The sequence below is a fragment of the Oryzias latipes genome, chromosome 13, assembly GCF_053564925.1.
Source record: "Oryzias latipes strain Hd-rR chromosome 13, Olatipes_Hd-rR_3.1".
Lineage (NCBI taxonomy): Eukaryota > Metazoa > Chordata > Actinopteri > Beloniformes > Adrianichthyidae > Oryzias > Oryzias latipes.
The window spans coordinates 4,868,576-4,892,745 of record NC_136249.1 but is presented as its reverse complement, the minus strand read 5'-3'; the positions used below and the strand labels follow the sequence as shown (position 1 = coordinate 4,892,745).

General features: G+C 43.4%; 2 protein-coding genes and 1 long non-coding RNA gene across 4 annotated transcripts; 1 reads left to right on the top strand and 2 right to left on the bottom strand.

The window, feature by feature from the left end:
• Positions 1–1,822: 1,822 nt before the first annotated feature.
• Positions 1,823–17,949, top strand: appbp2 (amyloid beta precursor protein (cytoplasmic tail) binding protein 2). Its single transcript, XM_004075988.5, has 13 exons — positions 1,823–2,299; positions 9,464–9,552; positions 10,767–10,918; positions 11,032–11,155; positions 11,301–11,469; positions 11,547–11,636; positions 11,747–11,814; positions 11,898–12,003; positions 12,086–12,210; positions 12,695–12,780; positions 12,921–13,111; positions 14,601–14,766; positions 14,960–17,949. Exons 1-13 carry the CDS (start codon positions 2,162–2,164, stop codon positions 15,220–15,222), a joined length of 1,767 nt encoding a protein of 588 aa, XP_004076036.1. The 5' UTR covers positions 1,823–2,161; the 3' UTR covers positions 15,223–17,949.
• On the bottom strand, positions 7,151–7,708 carry LOC144981707 (uncharacterized). The gene is made up of 2 exons (XR_013647250.1): positions 7,590–7,708; positions 7,151–7,237 (listed from the first exon to the last, which is right to left on the bottom strand). It is a non-coding gene; the product is annotated as an uncharacterized LOC144981707 (long non-coding RNA).
• A 479-nt stretch (positions 17,950–18,428) lies between the features above and the next one.
• si:ch1073-145m9.1 (uncharacterized) lies at positions 18,429–23,419 on the bottom strand. 2 transcript variants are annotated; one of them, XM_078929984.1, is made up of 6 exons: positions 23,266–23,419; positions 23,061–23,156; positions 19,566–19,678; positions 19,219–19,342; positions 18,981–19,168; positions 18,429–18,907 (listed from the first exon to the last, which is right to left on the bottom strand). In XM_078929984.1, the coding sequence occupies exons 1-6, from the start codon at positions 23,303–23,305 to the stop codon at positions 18,842–18,844; spliced, it is 627 nt and encodes a 208-aa protein (XP_078786110.1). In that variant the 5' UTR covers positions 23,306–23,419; the 3' UTR covers positions 18,429–18,841. The 2 variants fall into 2 exon arrangements, with proteins under 2 accessions (XP_078786110.1, XP_004075987.1); XM_004075939.3 differs by having other exon boundaries at positions 18,981–19,153; positions 23,266–23,418.
• Between the last annotated feature and the right edge of the window lie 751 nt (positions 23,420–24,170).

The window sequence follows — 24,170 nt, the reverse complement described above, 5'->3', positions numbered from 1 at the left end:
TCTGGTTCAAACAAAATGTGCCCAGCCTAAATAAACCCTTAATGTGGTAAAAGTGTCAGGTAATTTTCACGAGATGACTTTTTACATTCTGCGCCCCAACTTCTATTTCTCTTGACAGTGGGCGGTGAAATATTTTAGGTGACCACAGCGAAATTATTAAACATGTCTGAGTGATCGTAATTGTCCAGAGCACACTGAAAACCAAAAAGGGTAAAATGTGGAAAAGAAACATGGCATATAGGCTGGTTCTGTGTGTATTTGGCCTTGGTTTACTTTGGGAGTGACAAGGATGGATGGGATCAGAAATGGATAGGATCCATCAGACGAACAGCTCATGTCTGATATTTATAAGATAAATGCAGGCTAGTTTGTCTGAGATGGTTTGAAAATTCTTTTATTCATCTTCTCAACCGTTTTTTCCCTTTCAGGGTCACAGGGCTGCCAGAGCCTCTCCCAGCCACTTGTGGCGAAGGCAGGGTACATCCTGGACAGGTCACCAGTCTGTCGCAGTGGTTGGAACAAATTTAGAGGAAGGACAGAAATATGTTGGTAAAAAGATGCTGAGGTTGGAGCTACCTGGAAAAGGGAAACCAAAGAGAAGGTTCATGGGGGTAGTCAAGGAGGATTTGAGGGAGGCTGTGGGGGTGGAGGGTGCAACGGAAAAGATTCAATGGATTTGGAAGATTTTTTGTGGCGATCTCCAAAATGAGCAGCTGAAAAATAAGAAATCTGGTCTTTTCTGAAATAGACCTTCCCCTACAGAAAAAAACAAACATTTGAAAATGAAAGTAATATAATATAAATACTTGTTCTATTTATTATTTGCACACACAACATGCCCAGCCTTGAGGCAGATGGACTACATGAGCAAAACACCACATTGGGTGTAACTCCTGTCAACTAAGAACAGGAAACTAAGGCTACAATTCTCATAGACTTACCAAAACTGGACAATAGAAGATTAGAAAAACATTGTCTGGTCTGAAGAATATCGATTTCTGCTGCCACATTCAGATGGTGGGGTCAAAATGTGACATCAACAACATGAAAGCATGGATTCATCCTGCCTTGTATTAATGGTTCAGGCTGGTGGTGGTGATGTCATGGTGTGGGGGATATTTTCTTGGCACACTTTGGGCCCCTTAGTACCAAATGAGCATGGATCCAACGCCACAGCTTACCTGAGTATTGTTGCTGACCATGTCCATCCCTTTCTGACCACAGTGTACCATCTTCTGATGGCTACTTCCAGCAGGATAAGGCGCCATGTCATAAAGCTGGAATCAACTCAAACCGGTTTCTAGAACATGACAGTAAGTTAACTGGACTCAAATGGTCTCCACAGTTACCAGATCTCAACCCAATAGATCACCTTTGGGATGTGGTGGAATGGGAGATTGGCATCATGGGTGAGCAGCCGACAAACCTGAAGGAAGTGCTTGATGCTGTCATGTCAATACGGACCAAACTCTCTGAGGAACGTTTCCAGTACCTTGTTGGATCTATGCCACCAAGGATTAAGGTCGTTCTGTAGGAAAATGTATTAGCAAGGTGGACCTAATAAAGTGGCAGATGAGTTCAAGTATTTTGCTTGTAGTAAAATGAAGTACTGACTGTCGTAATTTGTGCTTTAATTTATGAAAAAACATAATTGTTTGAATCCTGTATTAAACGAAATGTTGCATTAAAATGTTTTATGTTAACTATTTATTTATTTAGTTAGTTAGGTAAAAATTAAAAACATATACCCGCAAATTTAGTTTTTTTTAAGATAGCAAATTTACACGTTCAAATTTTAAAAAAGGATATAAATTTCACAAAATAGTGTTTGATTATTTTTATTTTTTTTTTACCACGGTTGCGTGATGACGTCAAGGCGTCGCTGTAAATAGTACGTTGAGACCGAGGCACGGAACTGCCGGAGGGTTGACGAATGACCATCAGCGGCGCAGGGGAAGGATGGCGAGATTGCAGCGGTTTTAGCAGCAGCGCCAACGGCTCGATAGCAGACAGCCAGCTCGTTCCGCCGCAGGTCAGAGCCGGGCTGGTTGTATGAGGACTCTCGGAGGACGGGCTCTACCCGCGGAGAGGTAGCGGGTGTAGCCTGGGAGACGCGAGCAGAACCGTAGCTGCTGCTGCTGGATCTTTTTGGAGAAACAACATGGCTGCGGTGGAGCTCGAATGGATCCCTGAAACGCTGTACAACACCGCGATCTCAGCCGTGGTGGACAACTACAGCCGATCGAGGAGGGACATACGCTCGCTGCCAGAGAACATCCAGTTTGATGTGTATTATAAGGTAAGAGCGAGCAGACGACACGCTCAGGTGTTTCCAGACTGACTCCGAACCTGTGCGGGTTATGATCAGGTGCTAACGCTGCTGTTAGCCTTAGCTGTAATGGTTTGGGGGCCCCGATCGACGAAGGAAACGCCACGACAGGCGGAAAATACGCCGATTTCCGCGCAGAACCGCACGACATCATCAACGCTGTCGTCGCAGATAATAAATCAGGTTGATAGATTCTGCACACGTAAACATCGGAAGTCTTCACGTAGACGAGACGAGGAGATGCTGTTGTCTTAATCTGATGACACTTCATGAAATTCAGGACATTAGATCTTAGCAGAGCCAAACATTTACGATAAAAAACAAAAACTAACTACATAAAAAATCACCAATTCACAGCAGCTGCTATCTCAGAGCCCCATAAGGAAAAGGTCAATGAAATACAGTCCTAGACCTTCACATCTAGATACAAGTTATTGTATTCATGTATGAAACAATAACAGCCTAATACATTTCTATTGTATGTATTTATATAAAGACCTCTTTCTACTAGTATTCTGACTGAGAAAGGAGAAGTCCAGTCAAACCAGTGAGGGAAGCCGTCTGCATGAACTGGTTGGAAAAAGCTCCAGTTCACTGACTGGAACATCCATCCATGAAGTTAGTAAGGAGTAACGACAGGAGCTCTGGATGAAGGGATTTTTCTACCATTATTAAGTGACACTTACTGTTTTCAGTGTACAACTTTGAACATTTGTGTGCTCATAAATTTATTTTACACTTCAAACTAAAAAAATGCCTGCAAACAAAACAAGTTTCACCCGAGAGAAAGTTTAACGCTCAAGACAGTGAGAGTTGGGCCTGAAATAACAGCACAAACATCCCTCCGTATTTCTGTGCTTTATCTGGCAATTTGGAGCAGTTTGGGTTTATTGCAGCGTAACCAGGCAGAGCTGAGGTCCCAGAACCAACCCTAACTCGGTTGGTTCCTCGGTTCTCCTAGCTTGACCCGTAGTTATGTACTGCTTAAATAACTTTACACTACAGAGAAAGACACAAATCATTTTGTGACTATCGATAGATATGCCTTTATCATCACTGTCCACTTGGACGAGTCACCATTCCAGTGCAAAAAGAAATCTAACAAAGTTAGAAGTTATATTTATATCAATATGTATATGCATGAATTTATATAAATATGTATCCCAATACAACTATATTTTTGAATCTATTTTCAAAGTGTTTGCAGTGGTCTTTATTTATGATGATACTGTTTTTAGCCAAAATCCAAAAACCAGGGTCGTTTTCTCCGACATAGTTTCTGCAGAGCAGCAGGAGTTCATTAGAAATTCACCTCTAAGATGTAGGAGGAAGCCTTCCCTCATTTCCCATCATCCTTTTTTAACACTCATTGCTGTTAGCTTACAGCACCACACAACTTTAGCCCAACATGGTGTGCAACAAAAATGATGATCAACATCAGAGCTATGCAGTCGTACTGGATCCAGATTCCAGCTTAGACCAGGAAAACAAAGACGTACGCGGATCTATTTGTCTGGAAGTGGATGATCAGAATGGAGCAGAGCAGGAAGCTTGTGGCCCACCGATTGTAGCACTTAAATCACTGCTACAAACCTTTTTAATTTGAATTTTTGGTTTGCTCCGGATTCACAACTACTTGAATAAAGAAATAGTCAGAAACACAGTTTCAATATTATTTTCTTAAAATATGTCCTCCATCATGAGAAGAGGCTACAAGAACATGTCAAAGCCACCATTTTTATTAGAGTGGGTCTTTAAAGAGATATAAGCCTTTGGAGTATATTACTGTAATAATTTGAAGAAGAACCCTTTTGTCTTCTTACCTTTCTTAATACCTTTTCATATTTGTTATTGTAATTTTTCATCTATAAATTTCCTCAATCTCATTTAGAAACATTCTGTGTACTTGTGAGTTTTATTTTTTAAAGCAGCCGCATTGATGAAACCAGACTGGTCATATAACAGTACAAATACAAATGCAGTTAAATATCACTTTAGTTATGGCAGAGCCTGACCAAAGCCTTTAGCTGAGGCCAGCAGGCCGCCCTCCATCCTGAACTGCAGCTGCTCTGCTTGTTTTTGTCCTGATGTGGATTTGCTGACATGAAGTGGGGGAAAAAACAGACAAAAGGATCCTGCAGAGCAAATGAGTCACACTGTATGTACACCAGCTGGTGGTTATGACCTTTACCTCCGATTGTTGAGTTGAAAAGGAGATTGAAGTACGTATGGAGACATTTTTGAGACGGCTTCAAACACAAGAATGATTTGCTGTCCAGTCAGTAGTTTTCAAATAGTTGATGGAGAAGATGGTTTTGTTTAGAAACCCTTTATGACAATTTGTTAAAAGCATATACGTCCCCAGTAGTGTTTTAACTATGATTATGACGTTTTTAACCAAAATCTCACAACCTAAATGTCTTAAAAAGTCATATTTCCTGTTTATCTGAAGTCCCTCTTTCCAAAATCCCCTCTACATGGGCGTGGCCATTGGTGCTGAGTTGGGTAGCTCCGCCCTTTTTTGATAATGATATCTGTCTTCCATGAGTGAAGAGCTTGACAAAGGGGGGGGGGGGGGGGGGGCACAAGAGACACTGACCAACAGTCTCTCTAAACTGTGAAAATTGATATATTTTTGGTTCCAAATCAACACTTTGTGAACAATGTATGGAATAACAAAACAAATATGTGTACCAGACGCAGCTGTTTGATAAAATGACACAAAAGAAAGAACAGAGGAAGGGTTAAGTTTAGGATCACAGGTTACGGTTAAACTGCACTCTCACTGAATGCGATTGGCGTGGCAGAGGCGTCTAGTTTCAATGTTAAGTCATTGGTACAGACTCGTACTGAGGTCCAGCGGTGCAGCAGGTGCGGGGGCGCAGTTTGGCCCCGTCTGAACCAAATGTACCCGCCTTAGCCCCAACAGTACCCGTCCCAGCTACTGTTGGGTGGAGGCGGGAACACCCTGGACAGACTGTGGCAGGGCGGATGGAGCTGGAGTGATCCCGATCACTATGCCGGCTCCCGGGAGGTGAGCTGGCGGCCAGACACAGACCCGATGCGGGATGGGGAGCCGTGCTCTGCCCTCCAGAACTTTAGGATATTTCTCCTATCCCCTAATTTTATCCTTGTTTTTATTTTTACCCTCTCTGGGTAATACTGGACAGCAAGCCTTCAAAGTTAGAGAGAGAACAGCAATGTGGAGAACACATTTGGGATTTGAACGTGTGGCCAACAACAAAATCCCGCCTGGGACGCACTTGGTATACGTGCGGGGAATGCAGCAATGTGCCATCTGAGCTGATGTGCACAGCGGACAGGGCAGATCGGGGAGCTTGTGCATTGCACATGCGCTCCTGGGCCGTTGTGACATCACAACAGCTCGTTAATTCAAACCGAGTGTATTTGCAGCACTTTGATTGACAGCGATTTAAAAGGAAAAAAACTCGTATATCCAAAAATGAAATGGATTTTTTATGACATTTGTTGTCTTTTATAAAGAAAATGCCACACGTACAAGTCAAAAACTCAAACATGATTTTTATTGGAGGGGGACTTGAAAGAATTTTTTTAAACTGCATTTAGTCAAATGTAGTTTTTTCACATGACACTTTAGTATGACAATTATGGCATCAAACACAGATTAAAAATGTAAATTGGGGGCTCTACCAAACATCCCAGCAGAAAAACACAATGTTTTACGTTCTATCTGCCAACAAGTGGGGTGTTAATCTTCTGCTGGCCTGCATTTCCTCTTTGCACAATCAAAGCAAAAGTATGCATCAGAACTGAGTCTTTAACTGAAGCGGGTCATTCAAGTTTTCCGGTATTCCACATGTCTGCATCATTGTCTTAAAGAGCTCTGATGCTAACATGTTGAATTCTATGTACAGTGTATGTATCTTTATTATGTCACTTGCTTTGTTCATGACGGCATTCTTCAGCACAGGTTCAGACCGACGCCACCGGCCCTGTGGTCCAGTGTTCAGTTTGAGCAGGACTGACATTCTGCCTGCTTGAAGTACTTTGATTCTAGAATAATAAAAATGAGTCAGACTTTAGCATGATGTCATGCTCTGAACAGAAAGAAGGCATCAGAGTGGAAAGTTCAACCAACCATGGTGTGTTCAGTGTCCAAGGAGCAGGTTGGGTTCATTGCCCTGTTGGATGGATTTTCATTTCTCACATTTATTTCTCCAAACATGAATGCCTCTAAAATCAAATGTTTTCTTCTGTCAGAACTCGAGTGATGCTGGAACACAGCATCCATTGTATGTTTTTATTTTGGACACATACATAGATACACAACATATGTGTCCAAAATGACACAGAGGGGTTATTGAAAGGAAGACCCGACATCGGAGGCAGCGGTCAGAAGAATGGAGATGATTGGGATTAAATGAGACTGTTGTCGTTTCAGCCAGTGGAGCTCCAACTGTGGCATGTTTGACATGATCCTCACAAAAGCGGAAAGTTCACCCGTGTGACTTATAGTCCCACTCTGATCATCTTTTTATCTAGTGTCCCCAGTGCTATTTATTATGGTTGGGCCTAAAATCCTGTGTTGTTTTTAGAACACATTTTCTGCAGAGCGCCAGGGGGGTATTCCAGGAAGCATGTTTAAACTAGCCTGACTTTAACCCTGAACTCTGGCAGAAATCCGCCTGAACTTGCTTACTCTGGGTATGTCGGTTCCAAAAGACCGGATATGAGTTGGCGTAATTACGCTCGACTTGGTAACCCTGGGTGTACAGCAGGTACATAAAGACATTCTCAATGGATCGTCGATTTCCGGAGTCACCATGGAAACACGTGGTGGAAAAGAGAGATTTAAATGACGGCATATGAAGATTATACGTCCATCAAAACAGTAACACGGCTGCATCAGCAAAAGAGGGTTTCTGCCTGGAAAAAAGAACAGACAAAGTAAACGCACAAGTTTCTGATCTTATTTTCATTGTGACGCACATATATATATATTATATTTTGCCAACTTAAATGAAATACTTCTATTGGTAACAAGTAATTGAGTTAAATTTATTCAACCTAATTTCTTACGTCTATAAAACTCAATAATTGTTTATACAACTCAAATTTACATATTTATCTAACTAAATGTCATATTACTCCAATTCAATTCATATTTTTTCCATCTTAATTATATTTCTTGAACTCTCATATGTCTAACTTTGAGCCTGCAGATATGCTCATTTGAATAACAATAAAAAGAACCATTTAATATGCACATATTGCATACCTTCATTTAAGAATTTTCCGTCATTGTCACTCTGATGTCGACTGTAGGGGTGCTATATAACCTCATCATCCTCTCCTTCACTGTGCAGAGACTTTGTAAGACAAAATAACTGGGCAAATCACGGTAAAACACAGTAAAACAACTTAACATATTTGGTCAAACACTCACACTTAAACCCAAATCCGTCCAGACAGGCAAAGGAAATGTTATCCCTCAATTCCTTGCGGTGCCGATCTAACAGGAGCACCAAAGTTACACCTACTTAATTGAATTAATATGAATGAAAGTAAAATAACTGTCTGAAAACTGTGTGTTATTTTTAAGCTGACTTAACAAAAAAAGATTTATCTTAACTGAAGCCAATAATTAAGTTAGATCAAAGTAAAAAAGTTTATTCTTCCAACATCCATATGTGGTGTTATCACCCTCTCACGGTGGAAAAAGTATTATCTGAGCTTCTTCATCCACTAAATCATCTTCAAATGGACACGCCATGCTGCTTCACCTCTCTGAAAACAAACTAACATTCAACTAAACCTGTTCCAGACCAGGCTATGTTCAGAGCATGAGTTGCTATGGCAACTTGACCTACCCTGAAACATACCTCCATTTCTGGAACCGAAAGCTGAGCTTATCAACTTCCTTAGCCTCAAACTTACCGTGGGAGCTAGCATAACCTGCTTTCTGAAATTCACCTCGGAGTTGTGGGTGGGACCGTTGGGGCGGAGCAATCGTGGCCACACCTTCCCCTCACCAATGCTGAAAACAAAGACGTTCATGGATCTGTGTGTCTGCCAGTGGATGCATCAGAAGGGAGACGTTTGTTTCAGCTTCTGAGCTTCAACAAACGGCGGGTTTTTATCTGACTGTGGTTTATCACCATTTGATTAAAGAAATACTCAAACGCAGCTTAATCTGAAATTCTTTTATACATCATGGGAAAAGAACCTGTCAGAAACACCATTTTCATTGGAGTGAGTCTTTAGGCTGAACGTTCACAGCATGTCCACTCATTAATGATGCATGTATGATGGCGTTTTGAACACCTTGCACAGCTGAGACTCTGAGTATCCTAACTTTACAGAACTCTGTCCAGTCCATGTTCACAGCACATTATTTGCAGAGTGATGATTGATTACTGCCTAATGATTTTATGCCCCTCACCCAGAGACAGGACAGCAGGAAATGAGCGGTCTGTATGAAGTCACGCAGAGTTCACAGTTCACGTTTCTGAGGCTGCCTTTATCCAGCGTCTCCTCACTCATCTTTGACCTTCTGTTGCTTTTTCTGTGCTGTGGCCACCTACACAAACACAGTGTTTGGTGTCCTCAGGAAAGACACCGGGTCCCATCTGATTTGTAGTTATGTCCTGGAAAACAGAAAGCACAGTTTGTTTGACAGAGATAAATATATATTTAAGATAACACAATAATAGGTTCATATCTAGTCCCACCTGCTGCTCTTGGCTGATGTTCTCAGCATTGATAATAAGTGTTTTTTAAAGGGTAAAGCCTCAGTTATCTGTGCAGAGCCCCACCCAGAGAAAACATGGCAGTACTCGGTACTTTTACGTCAACCACCACACTGCTCTGACCTGGAGGCGGACCCTGCAGCTGCCATGGAGCAGCCAGCTTTGACTAGCATAGGGTGTGATAAAATTCCAGCTCACTGCACTTTGATGACAGGCTAGACATCAGCAAATATCTCTGTCCAAACAAACGCATGTCGACAGACCACCTGCAGCCTGGTGCGGAGCTTGTCTGCCCCCACTTTGGTAACTTTTGTAGACTCATCATTGAGATTAGGACGGCGTTGGCGTCTGTCCCTGACTCCCTGCGTTAACCTTTTTTAAGCGCTGTGTGTTTGTGTCTCAGCTGTACCAGCAGGGCCGCCTCTGCCAGCTGGGAGGGGAGTTCTGCGAGCTGGAGGTGTTTGCTAAAGTGCTGCGGGCCTCCGACAAAAGGTAAGAGCACACCTGTGATCGGCTGGGAATTGGCAGCAGTTCAGATATCATAAGGGGAAAACTACTAATGAACAGACGCCTGTTTGGTGGCTGCCAAATGATGTGACAGAGACGCACAGATCCTCAGACCTTCATAGAAAAGTGACGTGCAGAACTCAGGAGTCCTTCAGCCTGTGATGAGCATTTGAGAACCATTTTGGTTCAAGATGGAGGATGAGAGGCCCCTTTCCTTAGGATGTCAGCCAGTTTTGATGACCTTGTCTGTTGGATTGTGTAGATCATAGTTTATTAAAAAAACACACATGGACACTTATTGTTTTTTTCTGCATTAAAGTCCTCGTCTTTTCATCTTCTGATTTATAAGCAAAGCAGCTTTATTTTATGTAGTTTTTAGCCAATATCCAAAAACCTGTGTCGTTTTCTAGGACATAGTTTGTGCAGAGTGACAGGAGTTTATTAGAAGTTCACCTCTCAGTTGTGACTGTTGATGCAGACTAAGCCTTCTCTCATTTCCCATCCTCTTTTGTTTACATTATCTCCTGCTAGCTTACAGCCCTTCACAACTCCCCAGCTAACATTAGCAGTGCAACAGACATGGTGATCAATATCAGATCTATCCATCCGTCCAGTTTAGAATCAGATTCCAGCTCAGACCAGGAAAACAAAGACGTTCAAGTGGATGATCAGAATGGAGCGGAGCGGGGGGGGGGCTGGTGGGTCAGCTAATTGTAGTTTCTGTGTAACAACCACAAGCTTTTTCAAACAACATTTTTTTGTCTGAAATGCAATTTTAATCTTAATTTTCTTTATGTATGTCCTCCATCATGAGAAAAATGCTGCAAGAGAATGTTAAAAACACTAAAACACCATTTTCATTGGAGTGGGTCTTCAAAGACAAGCATTTAAAAGGTTCTGACCAATCACGTGATGTCCCCAAAGATACCACTACTACTACTGACTACCGTACTACACTTGTTGCATCAAGATGATCCTTTTTTATTTTTATTTTGAAAGGAAGTCAGGTGAACCTCTGTCAAAAGTTAATGTATTAACTATTTCACTAAATAAATTCTCTTTATGTTTTCTGTATTTATATTTAACATTTGGTGTTCTGTCATGAACCATGTCAGTTGCCAAAGAAGTAAAAGCTTTTTCTGGGACGGTCCCATGTCAGATTTGGTCAGAGGTGTTGATGGCCTTTGATCTGGTTGCAGGCATCTCCTGCACCACTGCTTCCAAGCACTCATGGACCACGGCGTGAAGGTGGCCTCAGTTTTAGCCAACTCCTTCAGTCGCCGCTGCTCTTACATCGCAGAGTCTGACGCTCATGTCAAAGAGAAGGCCATCCAGTTTGGCTTTGTGCTGGGTACGTTCAACAATCCAAGTCCATTGTTACCCATGTCAGACCTGAAAAGAATGGAGATGATGATCAAAGTGATTCCCTGTGTAAAACAAATCAATCTTAAATCACACGTTCAGGTGGTTTCCTGTCTGACGCCGGCTGGTATGGAGACGCAGAGAAGGTGTTCCTGTCGTGCCTGCAGCTGTGCACGCTCCACAGTGAGGTCCTGCACTGTTTCCGGGCTGTGGAATGCTGCGTCAGGTCAGCCAGAGCGCTCGCTTTCTAACCTTCACCGTGTCATCTCATCATTAGGGTTTTTTTAGATTAAGAAATATTGACAGGCTGTCAGGGAAAGTCTCCACTTTTCTGTGCTCAAATGGCTCAGGAGTGTTTTGTGTCCAATCAGGCTGCTTCATGTCCGGAACGGAAACTGTAAGTACCACCTGGGGGAGGAGACCTTCAAGCTCGCTCAGTCTTACATGGACAAACTAGCCAAACATGGCCATCAGGCCAACAAGGCGGCGCTGTACGGCGAGCTCTGTGCCTTGCTCTTTGCCAAAAGCCACTATGATGAGGTACGGATGTGGGGTCAGTGGCAGCGCCCTCAGAGCAGTGGACAGCCTGTTGTTGACTGTAGTGCCTCTTCACACAGGCGTACCGCTGGTGTATAGAGGCTATGAAGGAAATCACCCCAGGGCTGCCTGTTAAAGTAGTCGTTGATGTTCTACGACAAGCCTCAAAGGTACAGTCTGAAGCCTTCAGTCTTAAATATTCCTTGATGCACGGATCTGGGAAATGCTCCAGCTGTAGATATCAGTGCCTCATGGCTCTTGGTGTGTCTCTCCTCTGCAGGCCTGTGTGGTGAAGAGGGAGTTCAGAAAGGCAGAGCAGCTGATCAAACACGCCGTCTTTCTAGCAAGGTAACCTGCTGTGTCTGTTGAAGTCCCAACAGCTCTCCGCTGTCCCCTTCCTGCTCCCTGACTCTGGCATTTGTGTCTTACAGAGAACATTTTGGACACAAGCATCCAAAGTACTCTGACACGCTGTTAGATTACGGATTTTACCTGTTAAACGTAGATAACATTTGTCAGTCAGTTGCAATCTACCAGGTACGTATTGAGCAAGAGAAGCACTTTAGTCCTGAATGAGCCGCGTTAAACTGAATCCCTGAATCCTCGCTGTGCCCTACAGACGGCCCTAGACATTCGACAGTCTGTGTTCGGAGGGAAGAACATCCACGTTGCCACAGCACATGAAGACCTGGCCTACTCCTCTTATGTCCACCAGTACAGCTCTGGGAAATTTGACAACGCTCTGTGAGTCCAAAAAACCTGAGGATTCCTGCTACGGCTGGGTTTGACAGCAGCGTTCAGTTCATAACTTCACACGTTTATATTTTTGAAAAGCTGTTTTTCCATCGCTAAGGAATATCTGTTGTAGATTAGAGGCTTGAGGTATAAATGTGAGTGTGTTTGGTGATCCTCTGAGTCAAACTGGTCCGACAGCTTTCCTTCTCTTTGCCTGACGGGGACCGTTCACTGGATCTGGACTGGGGTTTGTCCCCATAGAGGATCTAACCCAGTTTTTCCTCTTGTCAATCTTAATTTCCCTTTGCTCCATATGAGACAGCAAATAAGTTCATTTCAAGGATCACTCCCCATTCTTGGAAGTGTTTGTTAAATGCGTGTTGGTGTTTACTTCAGCCGTTTCAAATGTTTCCCAACTCTCTGAGAGGGAGTTAACAAAGTGAAACAAGTCATGTGACGCACTCAGGTCAGATGTTGTGTATGTTTTTGTCAGATTCCATGCAGAACGTGCCATAGACATCATCACTCATATTCTGCCTGAAGACCATCTCTTGCTGGCGTCCTCCAAGAGAGTCAAAGGTGAGGCCGCCTCCCTGGACGCGCTGAGCTGCCGCTGCTGCCCCCTGTGGGCAGGAGTGTCTCTGCAGCAGAAGCCCTGCCGGCAAACTGCGCTATTGCTGCCCTAATGCCTGTTCACAAGTGACGTTTGTGTCCATCAGCCCTCATTCTGGAGGAAATCGCCATCGACTGCCACAACAAAGAAACTGAAGAGCGCCTCCTGCAGGAGGCTCACGACCTGCACCTCTCGTCTCTGCAGCTGGCCAAAAAAGCCTTTGGAGAGTTCAACGTCCAGACCGCCAAACATTATGGAAACCTGGGGCGTCTTTACCAGTCCATGAGGAAGTTCAAGGTACCTACACACGTGCGCGCAAACACAGGCACACAAGATATTGTTTGTTTACAGTGATCTCAATTTGACATGATTTGGATTCTGAAGGAACAACACAAAAAACAAAGCTGGGTTAACCCAGACACTGCAAACATGTGAGGTGATGCATTAGAAAAGGATAACTGCTTATGAATGGAGGACACATCCTGTAGTGAAAAACAGAGGGAATCTGCTGGAATGACCTTGTTGTCTTTACGGTTGATCAAAACAGTCTTGTTTTGTCTAGCAAATGAGTCTGCCATAACAGACCTTTTTATTATAAAAATCATAAACAATAGTTTCAGTTGTTATGTCTGAAGCTGAATTCAGATCACAAGGCAAGTGGTGGTCATCCCGAAAATTTGTCTTTTTGACAAATATTGTGTTTAGGTTCAATGTAATAAGTACATCAGCTGAGTTTCTTAACTTGATTGCCTGCAATGATGTTTTTGGTCCAGCAGGAGTCAGTATTAATACAGTTTGGGCAATGTGCCGAAACGCTTCACGAAGCCTCATCTACCCATCACTAGTACTGGCTTCTAGCTCTACGCAGAGCTTTTTTATAATTTAATAGGCTATGTTTCCAGGTATTCAGAGGCTGCTCTGAACCGGTGCAGCAGCATTCTCTTTCAAACTTGATGTGTTTCAGCGTTAAACCACGGTGCTACTCGCTTTTGTCTAACAAGCTTAAGTGTCAAGGGGGGCAACAACATTGAGTGTACTCCTGAGGGCTTGTAAGGCATCATTAACAAACTGGTCGTTTTTACTAGGACTGATACTATGGGGGCTGGACTCAGAGTATTTGCTCAGAATATCACTAAGTACTGGCTGAACTGTGAGTTTAAACTCAGACACAGAACGGTCAGATAAGGTTCTTCAAAGCTGTTTCTTATGCGTTGGGGCAGCAGCATGTTCTACTTTGCTGCACCTTCTAGGTTCAGCTCAGAGAGAAATGGGCCAGAATGGTTGGAGACCGCAGAATCCGTCTCCAGCAGAAGCGATAAAAAGTCCTCTGCTGCTCCAGGAACGGGGAATGCAAGGCTGAGACACCTGATTGGATAGAATCTACACCAATCAGCATGAACTCTCATGTGTCACGCTTAACGCAAAGTTGTGAACGCAAAATCAAAGATGGGGGTGACGGCGAGATGCCAGGCAACACATCTGAAAACGTTTGGGTCAAAAATGCAAAATAGTAGTTTGATAGCGAACATGTAATATTTTCCTTAGCAGCTTGGAATGTTCTGTTTTTAAAACTGAACATTTGTTTGTAATTTAAATGTGTTTCCTCTCAAAACGGTGACTTTTGTTGTGAATGCAGTGGCACAAACATCACTTCACACACATCAGTCTGCTCTGTTAGTGGGATTAACCAGGACAGAACTCAGAATGATGAGTGTTTTTTCTTGATCAACTCCCATCATCTCAGACCGAGTTTCTGTACTAAACCGTTTGTTTTGTGTGTAACCAGGAAGCAGAGGAGATGCACATCAAAGCCATCAAGATCAAGGAGCAGCTGCTGGGCCACGAAGACTACGAGGTGGCTCTGTCTGTGGGGCACCTGGCCTCCCTCTACAACTATGACATGAACCAATACGAGGATGCTGAGAGGCTCTACCTGCGCTCCATCGCCATTGGTCAGTATTAAAGGGAGCATAACGAGCCGTATGATGAGACAGATCCAGTTCAGTTGGTTTAATGTGCTGCTTTAGGAGTCCTCAGTACCACAAATCCTCATTCTAGAGCCACAATGTCTTTACATGTTAAGGCAGCAAACCCTAAAGCTCTCAGTAACGCTGCTGCTTTTTCTCTCCCCCCCCCTGAACACAGGTAAGAAGCTGTTTGGGGAGGGCTACAGTGGGCTGGAGTATGACTACAGAGGCCTGATCAAACTCTACAACTCTGTGGGGAACTTCGAGAAGGTGTTCGAGTACCACAACGTACTGTCCAACTGGAACCGGCTGAGGGACCGGCAGTTTGCCGTCGCAGACGCTCTGGAAGACGTCAACACGACCCCCCAGCAGACGCAGGAGGTGGTGCAGGCCTTCCTGCTGGCCCAGAGTCTCGGCCCCACGCGGCCCTGCCTGGGCTGAGCTCTCCCTGCGCCCGTGTGAATGTGGAGTTCTTTTTTCCTGACGGGGGGGAAAGAAAAGAGGAAAAGACCAGGTTGGATCCTGGGAGGAAACCCAAATGTGACGCAGCAGTTGCACACAGTTAGTTTGAAGATGCGGTACATTCAGGCATCAGCGGCTTGCCGGTGGTTTGACTGGCAGCAGAAAGACGTGTTGTAATTCATCAGCTTCCTCATTCACAGCCTGAAGTAGCGGTGAGGGGAGCGAGCTGCTGCTGTTCTTCTGGAGGCAGGACTCTGACCTGAGGAGGAGCGAGGAAGCATCCTGTGAAGACGATGTGTGACCTCCACTCTGTTCCACACGCCTTTTTTCTTCTGGGACCACAGGGTCTTTTTATTTAGCAGCAAAACCTGGATTTCCACAAGACCTTTGGTGGAGTGGAGGACACTACAACTCCAGGGAGCATCTGTGAAGTTCAGCTCCGACCCTCGGAGCTGCACATGTCTGATCTGTACAGCAAAATCATAGAGCGATTGTACACTTCGGTTTCATTTGAAGGCTTCTCGTTTTTGTTTCCTTTTTTCTAAGTTGACTCTAAGATGTCATTGAACTCGTGCTTTGAGGTGCTTGCAGAGTGGAATGTGTTGTTGCACACTGAGCAGAGGGCTCATTTTCAACCGTTTTCTCTTTTTTTCTCCTTTTCAGTACTGACGGTATCATTGAAATGCCAATATTTTATATGCAGAGGTGTAATGTTGACGTGGGCCTTTGTTTCTGCATCCTGACAAACTAAACTGTAAAACAGTCGAGAAGCTTGGCCGTGAGCGCAGAAGACGAGGTGCTACACGTACAAAGCTCCCTTTACTTGCTTATTGTGTGTTTGTGTGTGTGTGTGTGTGTGTGTGTGTGTGTGCGCCCATCAGTGTCACAAATGTCTGGGGGCCCCGCCTTACACTAGCCTGCAGTTATCTGTCTGTAGACAGACCCATACTGACAAGTGCTTAATAAACTACCCTTATGGGCACTACAGTCGGGACCAGTCCTGTGTGTGTGTGTGTGTGTGTGTGCGCATGTGTGCGTGTTTCCTGCCTGGTAACCAGTGCATAGGGCCTTTCCTTTTTGTGCTGTCAGAAACTGCATCAAAAGTTCCACCGTTTCATCTTCCCCTCAGCCCTCAGCCTCCGTCTGTCCAGAATGTGATGGCTGTCTCACCTCAGAGGCCGTTTCCTCAGCTTATTCAAGGAAACTCAAATGTTCCTCCAGGCCAGAAGGACAAAACCATCAGAGGAACATGTTCAAAGCAGGTCTTCTCATTCTTTCCGGGATAGCGTGTCTCTTCGTTATTTTTTTTAGTTGAATACCCCCTTTCCACTAATTTGATCTGTAAAGCAGTGGGGGGATTTCAGGGAGCGTAAAAAGGTCAGATGCTCGCAGACATTTAAGCAGCAGTTAAACTTCACCAAAGATTGGACACAATAAAGAAAAAAACCCTAAAAAAAAGACTGTTAAAACACAAAGGTGACCTTACTATGGCTAAGTTGTTCCTTCAGTAACGACACAATATTGCTTTTAAGATTTTGACTTTATTAGATCTTTTTAATTTTTTTAGCAATTATCTAATTTAAAAAGTTTCACATGACCCCCTAATGAAGAGTTACTTAAAGTATGTCAAAGCTGTAGAGCGACCTCTGGTGGCCAAACAGTGACACGTCCTGTGAAAGTGGAACATCTGGGATCTTTGTCAGGAGTGAGGGCCTGTTTCTTTTTTCAAATTAGTTTAGATAATTATTTCTTTAGAAATTGATTTTTTTTTATCTTCAAACCGGACATGATTTTTTTTTTGAAGATCCTTGTTTAGCCACCTAATGATGACCTCTGAATGGCTCAAATCAGCTTAATGAATGAAGCAGTTTGGGAAATTGGTTTTGATCTGCTAAATATTCTGGTGAAGGGAAAAGGAGGACTAGAGACGAGGGAGTGATGGAAAAAGAAGCACTGAACCTTAAAGCATGTTAAAGCGTTCTATGTCCAAACCACATCTGTCTGTAAAGTAAGAAAAATGACTTCAGGGGAAATGAACGGGCAGTTTGTGACACCGAGCCAGTGAAGGACAGGAATGTTACAGAGAGGGGGTCATGACCTGCCGTCACCGGGACATACATGCACAGGAGCGAAAGTGACCAAACCTGCCTGCAGTGAAATGACCGCTGAGATTTTGGACAGTCCCGGTGAAGGCTGATGGCAACTGTAGGCATTAATATTAGCAAAAGTGAACGATGTGATGCCTTCAACGCAGAGCTTGATGCTTTGTTTCCAAGTGAAGGAAAAGGAGGAATGGCTTTGGTGCTGCGGCACACCTCTGATCCAGGTGTTCCCACAGCACCGACCATCTGCCGTTGCACTTGAGTCCTTCAACCCTTCTGCCGCTCAACACCACTACTGTTATGGAGCCACCTGTGAGGAACCACATCTTCTAACATCTCTTCTCTCCGCCAACCTTAAAAGTGAAAAAAAAAATGCTCAATATGTTCAAAAGTAAGGATTCAACGTGTTTTTTTGTGGGCGGGGGGGGGCAGTAACCTGGCCTCCTGGCTGTCAGAGGTCCTGAGAAACCTGGAAGGGAAGGACAGCCAGAGGAGGCGGTCCAGTCTGCTTCAAACGCTGATGTAATGATGGCGTGTTTTCACTGTCGTTCTCCTGATGCTTCACTGTTACGTGCAAAAACATTAAAATGGATGTTAACCACGACACTTCCCCCCCCCCCCCTGTCTTCATGGGATTTATGAAAGTATGTTTTTGGCTTTTAAATGAAAGAATGTTTCATTTCACTTTTTTTATTTAGTGTCAAAAACTGACGATTTTGCTGGCAGAATTTTCAAACTTGCATCCAAATGAATGGCATGTTCCCACTAACCGTTCATACAACCCTAAAATAAAGCCGTTTCATGGTTCCTTAATCCTAAAGATTTTGTTCCTGTTAATTCTGCGTATGGTGTATTTGAGGAACGGCAGCTTTCAACCCCTAATACTTTAGCTTCTGAAAGGAAACACGTCAAAAATGAGGAACATGTGACCATCAGGGATGACCTGTTGAGGTCATCCTGAAATAATCAATTATTAGGATGAGAAATTCTAATAAATAGGATCAATTTGGACATTAAACCCTTAATAATATAGAATCCTTGATCTTTGAATTTTGATGAAAAAAATATACAAATACAATCAAATGTCTGAAAGGTTTTATTTCAATATGTAAAGCTAGTCTTTTGGATCATCGCTGATACTTTTCTACCCTAAAATAAAAAATTACACGAGACAACAGACAGGACCAATTCATTTTACATAAAGACCATTTAAAAATCCACAAAGAAAACCTGGCCTGTTAAACACAAATAAATAATCTGAAGTCTAATAAAGCAGTGCAGACTAGCATTTTCAATCTGCTTGTGAATCCTTTATTTGACCATCACAGATTGGAGCTGACCTCTGGAGATGGTCAGAGCTTTCTCTACTGTCCAATGAAGTCGTCCCTTTGGTGGACGGAGAGCTTTTCCTCAGGACTCTCCTGTCTTTGGCTGGAGGAGCAGCAGAGGGGAAAGTCCTTCTAGTGTGCAGCACATAAGTGCATTTGCAGAGTCTTTCAAGTGCATTTCTCCTCTGGCTCATCGCTGGTCAGGTACTCAATGTGTGTCCAGATGCACCACATCTGCACAGACACAAGAAGGACTTGTTTTTCCACCAATGACAGCAGAGAGAAGTTACGTCTGACCTGCTGCTACCTCAGCTAACAGAGCCAAGAGACGCCCCATGGTCAGGAATACTGCCCCTACCACCTGGATCCACAACGGCAGGTCTATCCAGGCGGACAGCAGACCCTCCTGATAGGCATACAGCCACACGGGGAGGAGGTGCAGACCGCTCACCACCCACATGCCCAGAGGAGTGTAGAACCCTGCGGACAGAGAGGCTGCTTGACAGCCCGACGCCTCAGCTGACTGAGTACAGACCACGTCTTACCGTTCGCCATGATGGCCCGAATGAGACGGGGGCTGCTGCCAAAGCTGGCCTTCCACTGCGCCCCTCTGCCGCTGTGGTTGCACACAAACGCACACCACTCCAACGCAGACACCAGCCACCCCCACTGCAGCACAGCAAAGTCTGATTATTAGCAGACTTTCCGGTCAAACTCACTGTAGAAGATAGAACAAACAACAGACGCTTTCCCCCCAAACGTTTGCTTGGAAAAAAACAAACAAGTAAACCGTTTCAATAAAGCTACGATTAGCTGAAGGTTTGTTTTGAGGGTTACTAAAGCAGCATGGTTGCTTTTGGCCCCCTGCACTGGGTGCTTTCTTCAGTCGGACCTTAAACAGTCGGCTCCAGAGCATGCCTCTGCTTAGGTTATCCACCACAACGTCCAGCCAGGCCCCCAACCTGGACGTCTGACCCAGCCTGCGGGCCAGCCATCCATCCACTCCTGCACACAGAGCACATCTCTAGGTTACCGCCTGCACACGGCAAACGTCAAATGACCTTTAAGGCGAGGCAACTGTTCAAGGAACTGAGGCACAACAACTTTAGCAGCACTAAAGCGAAATGTTCAAATCAATAATAAAAATGAGAAGGAATAAAAATAGAAGTGAAATCAGTGGAGGATGTCCAACAAAAGCAGAAGAAAATGTCTACCACACGATTCTTCCTACAGATCTCAGCCTTTCTGGATTTGCATGTCAGGAAATCGGACAAGTATTCAAGTTTATTAGATTAGATTAGATTCAACTTTATTGTCACTGCACATGTAGGTACAAGGCAAAAAACAGTTAGCATCTAACCAGAAGTGCATAAGCAGTAAGTACAGAATAAAGGTCTATAGTATGTACAATAACTATACAGGTAAGTATTATGGACATAATAGTTATTGTACATACTATAGACCTTTATTCTTGTTAATATTCTATTGAATATTGTTAAAGTCCCACTCCGATCATCTTCTGATCCATTTTCAAAGTGTTCCCAGTGGTCTTTCAATGTGATTATGATGTTTTTAGCTAAAATTCAAAAACGTGTGTCGCTTTCTAGGACATAGTTTCTGCAGAGCAGCAGTTCATTAAAAATTCACCTCTGAGTTGTGGGTGGGACTGTTGGCATGGAAGTAAGCCTCCTCTCAATTCCCATCACCCCTTCCGTTACACTCTCTCCTGCTAGCTTACAGACCTCACAACCCCAAACTAACATTAGCGGTGGAACGAAAATTATGACCAATATTGGAGCTATCCAGTCGTACAGTTTAAAGTCAGATTCCAGCTCAGACGAGGAAAACAAAGACGTACATTTATCTGTTTGTCTGGAAGTGGATGAATCAGAAGGAAGTGGAGCGGGGAGCTTGTGGCCCGACGACTGTAGTTTATACGTAACAACTACAGGCTTTTTCAAACGGCCTTAATGTCATCTGCTCCTGATTTACAATGACTTGTGATGCAGTTTTAATCTCAATTTTCTCTGTACATGTCCTCCATCATGTTGCAAGAACATGTTAAAAACACCCTTTTTCATCAGAGTGTCTTTACATCATTTCAGTTTACACCAGTTCTCTATTGTGGTTTCCAGTATGAGGACGTCTGGACAGCAGTGACATGCATGGTCTATCCTCTTGGTTCTGGTTAGGACTCTGGCCGCTCTGAGGAGCTCAGTGAATTCCAGCGTGGAACTGTCATAGGATGCCACCTGTGCAACAAATCTAGTGGTGAAATTTCCCCGCTTCTAAATCTTCCACAGTCAGCTGTCAGCTCTATCAGAACAAAATAGAAGAGTTTGGGAACAACAGCAACTCAGCCACAAAGTGGCGGACCACGTAAACTGATGGAGAGGGATGAAGAGATCACCTACTTTCTGCACAGTCAATTGCTACAGAGCTCCAAACTTCATGTGACCTTCAGATTAGCCCAAGTACAGCACGCAGAGAGCTTCATGGAATGGGTTTCCATGGCCGAGCAGCTACACATCACCAAGTGCAATTCAAAGCATTGGATGCAGTGGAGTAAAGCACGCCGCCACTGGACTCTAGAGCAGTGGAGATGCCTTCTCTAGAGTGATGAATCACGCTTTTCCATCTGGAAATCTGATGGACGAGCCGGGGGTTGGAGGTTGCAAGGAGAATGGTACATTTGGGACTGCATGGTACAGAGTGTGAAATTTGGTGGAGGAAGAATTATGGTGTGTGCTTGTTTTTCAGTACTTGGCCCCTTAGTTCCAGTGAAAGGAATTCTGAATGATTCAGAATATCAAAACATTTAGACAATTCCATGCTCCCAACCTTGTGGGAATAGTTTGGAGAGGGCCCCTTCCTGTTCCAACATGATGGTGGATTAGTGCACGAAGCAAGGTCCATAAAGACATTGATGACAGAGTCTGGTGTGGATGAACTTGACCGGTCTGTAGAGAGTCCTGACCTGAACCCCACAGAACACCTTTGGGATAAATTATAGCGGAGACTGAGATCCAGGCCTTCTCCACCAGCATCACTGTGAGACTTCACCAATGCGCTTTTGGAAGAATGGTCAAAAATTCCTAGAAAACACTCCTCAACCTTGTGGGCAGACTTCCCAATAGAGTTGAAGCTGTAATATATGCAAAAGGTGGACCAGAATCATATTGAACTTTACGGGTTAGGAATGAGACGCCACTCCAGTTCATATGAGAGTCAAGGCAGGTGAGCCAATACTTTTGGTAATATGGCGCATATGCTGGTAGAATCGGCTCTTCACTTAACAAATCACATAACAGATCTATCTGAGGGCTTTTCCAACAAATAACTGCCTCTTCCCAGCATGCTGTCACATTTTGGAATGATGTGGTAGACAGCATACCATGGCAAAAAAAAACATGATTATTACCTTGTAGATATGTTGACCAACAAAGTCAGAGAAATATCATTTAAAATATTATACAAATACTACCCGGTTAAATATTTGCTTTCCCAAAGACTCAGAATGGATATGGACACCAGCTTTTATTATGTTATTATTATTGTTAATGTGTTATGTTATTATTATGTTATTATTATTTTGCAACAATAATATTCAAACCTTTTACACATTTATTTTGAACATACAAGGAAGACAACAGGATACTTTCTTTAATTTTCATTCTGGCCAAATATTACATTCATAAATGTAAATATACTACGAACAAACCCTTCTTAACCATTTTTATCTGTGAAATTACAAAGTATGCTGAATCTATCAGAAACTCAAAGAATCAAAAGGCTTAAAAAGGTGAACTATAGTTGAAAAACACATTTTGAATAACTGGTTATGACAGTTCTTAATGATGATTTGCTCTGTAACCTCCCATTTTTAATTTCCTTTACATTTTTCATTAGTTGCTTTCTTCCTTGTTCAATTTTGTCCTTTGTGTGATTCTATGTATTGAAAGGCAGCTTTGTTATGAAAGTTTTTGTGAAAAAAAAAAAGCTATAGGAAAGCTTCTGATTAATATCTACCGTTTGTCCTTCCTCAGTGTACGAATGTCAATATTTTAATGTATTTGCAACATTTCTTTTGCGGTATATATCTGGTCCCCTGGCATTCCCATTGTTATTGGCAGCATACTTGTTCTTAGTGTTTTCAACTATAAAAAAGACAGCTGAATGTCTTTAATCCACATTGTCATTTTTGTTTTGGATCTACTAAAACTGACTCACTTTTACTTTGTTTTCCAGACTTAGCAGTGACAGTGCTTTCTTTGACAGTAAAGCCTAAAATTGTCTTGTTTCTTCAGAACCCCAGTGGTTGTTTTGGACTGAATTAAAATCGTTTGTCTGAACCGAAGGGAGGTCGAGGACGTGTGGATGAAGCTACCGTCGAGGGCGGCGGAGGCAGAGTACAACCCGAGGAAGACCGCCGGTGTCCCGCAGGCCGAACAGGCGCCAAACACGAGGCTGATCCGGAGGTATCCTGGAACAGAGATCCGGCATCAGAACCGCTGGACCCACAAACGCTGCTGCACGTGGAGAACCCCGCCCCGGTGAGATGCAGGTCCAGATGAAAAGAAGCGGACTCTCACCAATGAGGTTGGGCCAGTACAGCAGAACCTTCAGGCCCATCAGGAGAACCCGATCAGAATGGGTTTATCTGGCCGCGAGCGCTAGCGACACACACGGATGACGTAGACAGACAACAATATCCCGCCTATCGGTGGACTTCCGGTTTTTGGAGAAGCTCAACAACATCGGTGACGTTTAAAACACGAGTTTAAAGGATTTATATTGTGCTATTCTAAAGCCTTTCAGAGTAAACTATATCCATGTTTATGACAATATAGGACATTTAGCACACTAAAGAACGAACTAATTTCAGGGAAATATTAGTTATTTCTCTGTGACCCCGAGCGACAAAACGGGTTTAGAAGATGAACGAATGAATATTATTTTTATTTTACAGGTCATTTTCCTACCCGGAAGTAAGTAAGACCTTGTTTTTTTATTAGAACGTAAAAAGATCACATACATATCGACATGAATATAAAATAACACAGAGCATGTTATCTTTAATGAAAGTGGACAGTTTTCTTGCATTTTTGTTTTCATAAATTTAAGTGATTTCAGTTCAACCCTCTGAGGCTCCGCCTGTCGCTTCTTGTGGGTGCCGCCTATTTCGTGACGTCACCTAGGGTCGGCCTCAGCAGCGTGTCTGCGGTTCACCCTCATAAATTTTTCATTTGGAATAACAGATATATCCTTTATAAGAACAAATCTTTATTTTACAATAATTGTTTTGACAATAATATCCTAGTGGTGGGTCAGCTCTTTAACCACAATGGTCAATTGCTTAGATATGAGGAATTTAACCTTAAACACAACCTTGCTGTTCCTCCTAAAGAGTATGCCATTGTTTTTGATGCTTTTACTACTGTAATCTATGAACTCTTTAAAAATACTGTACTTGATGAAAATATCTCCCTTTTATCTC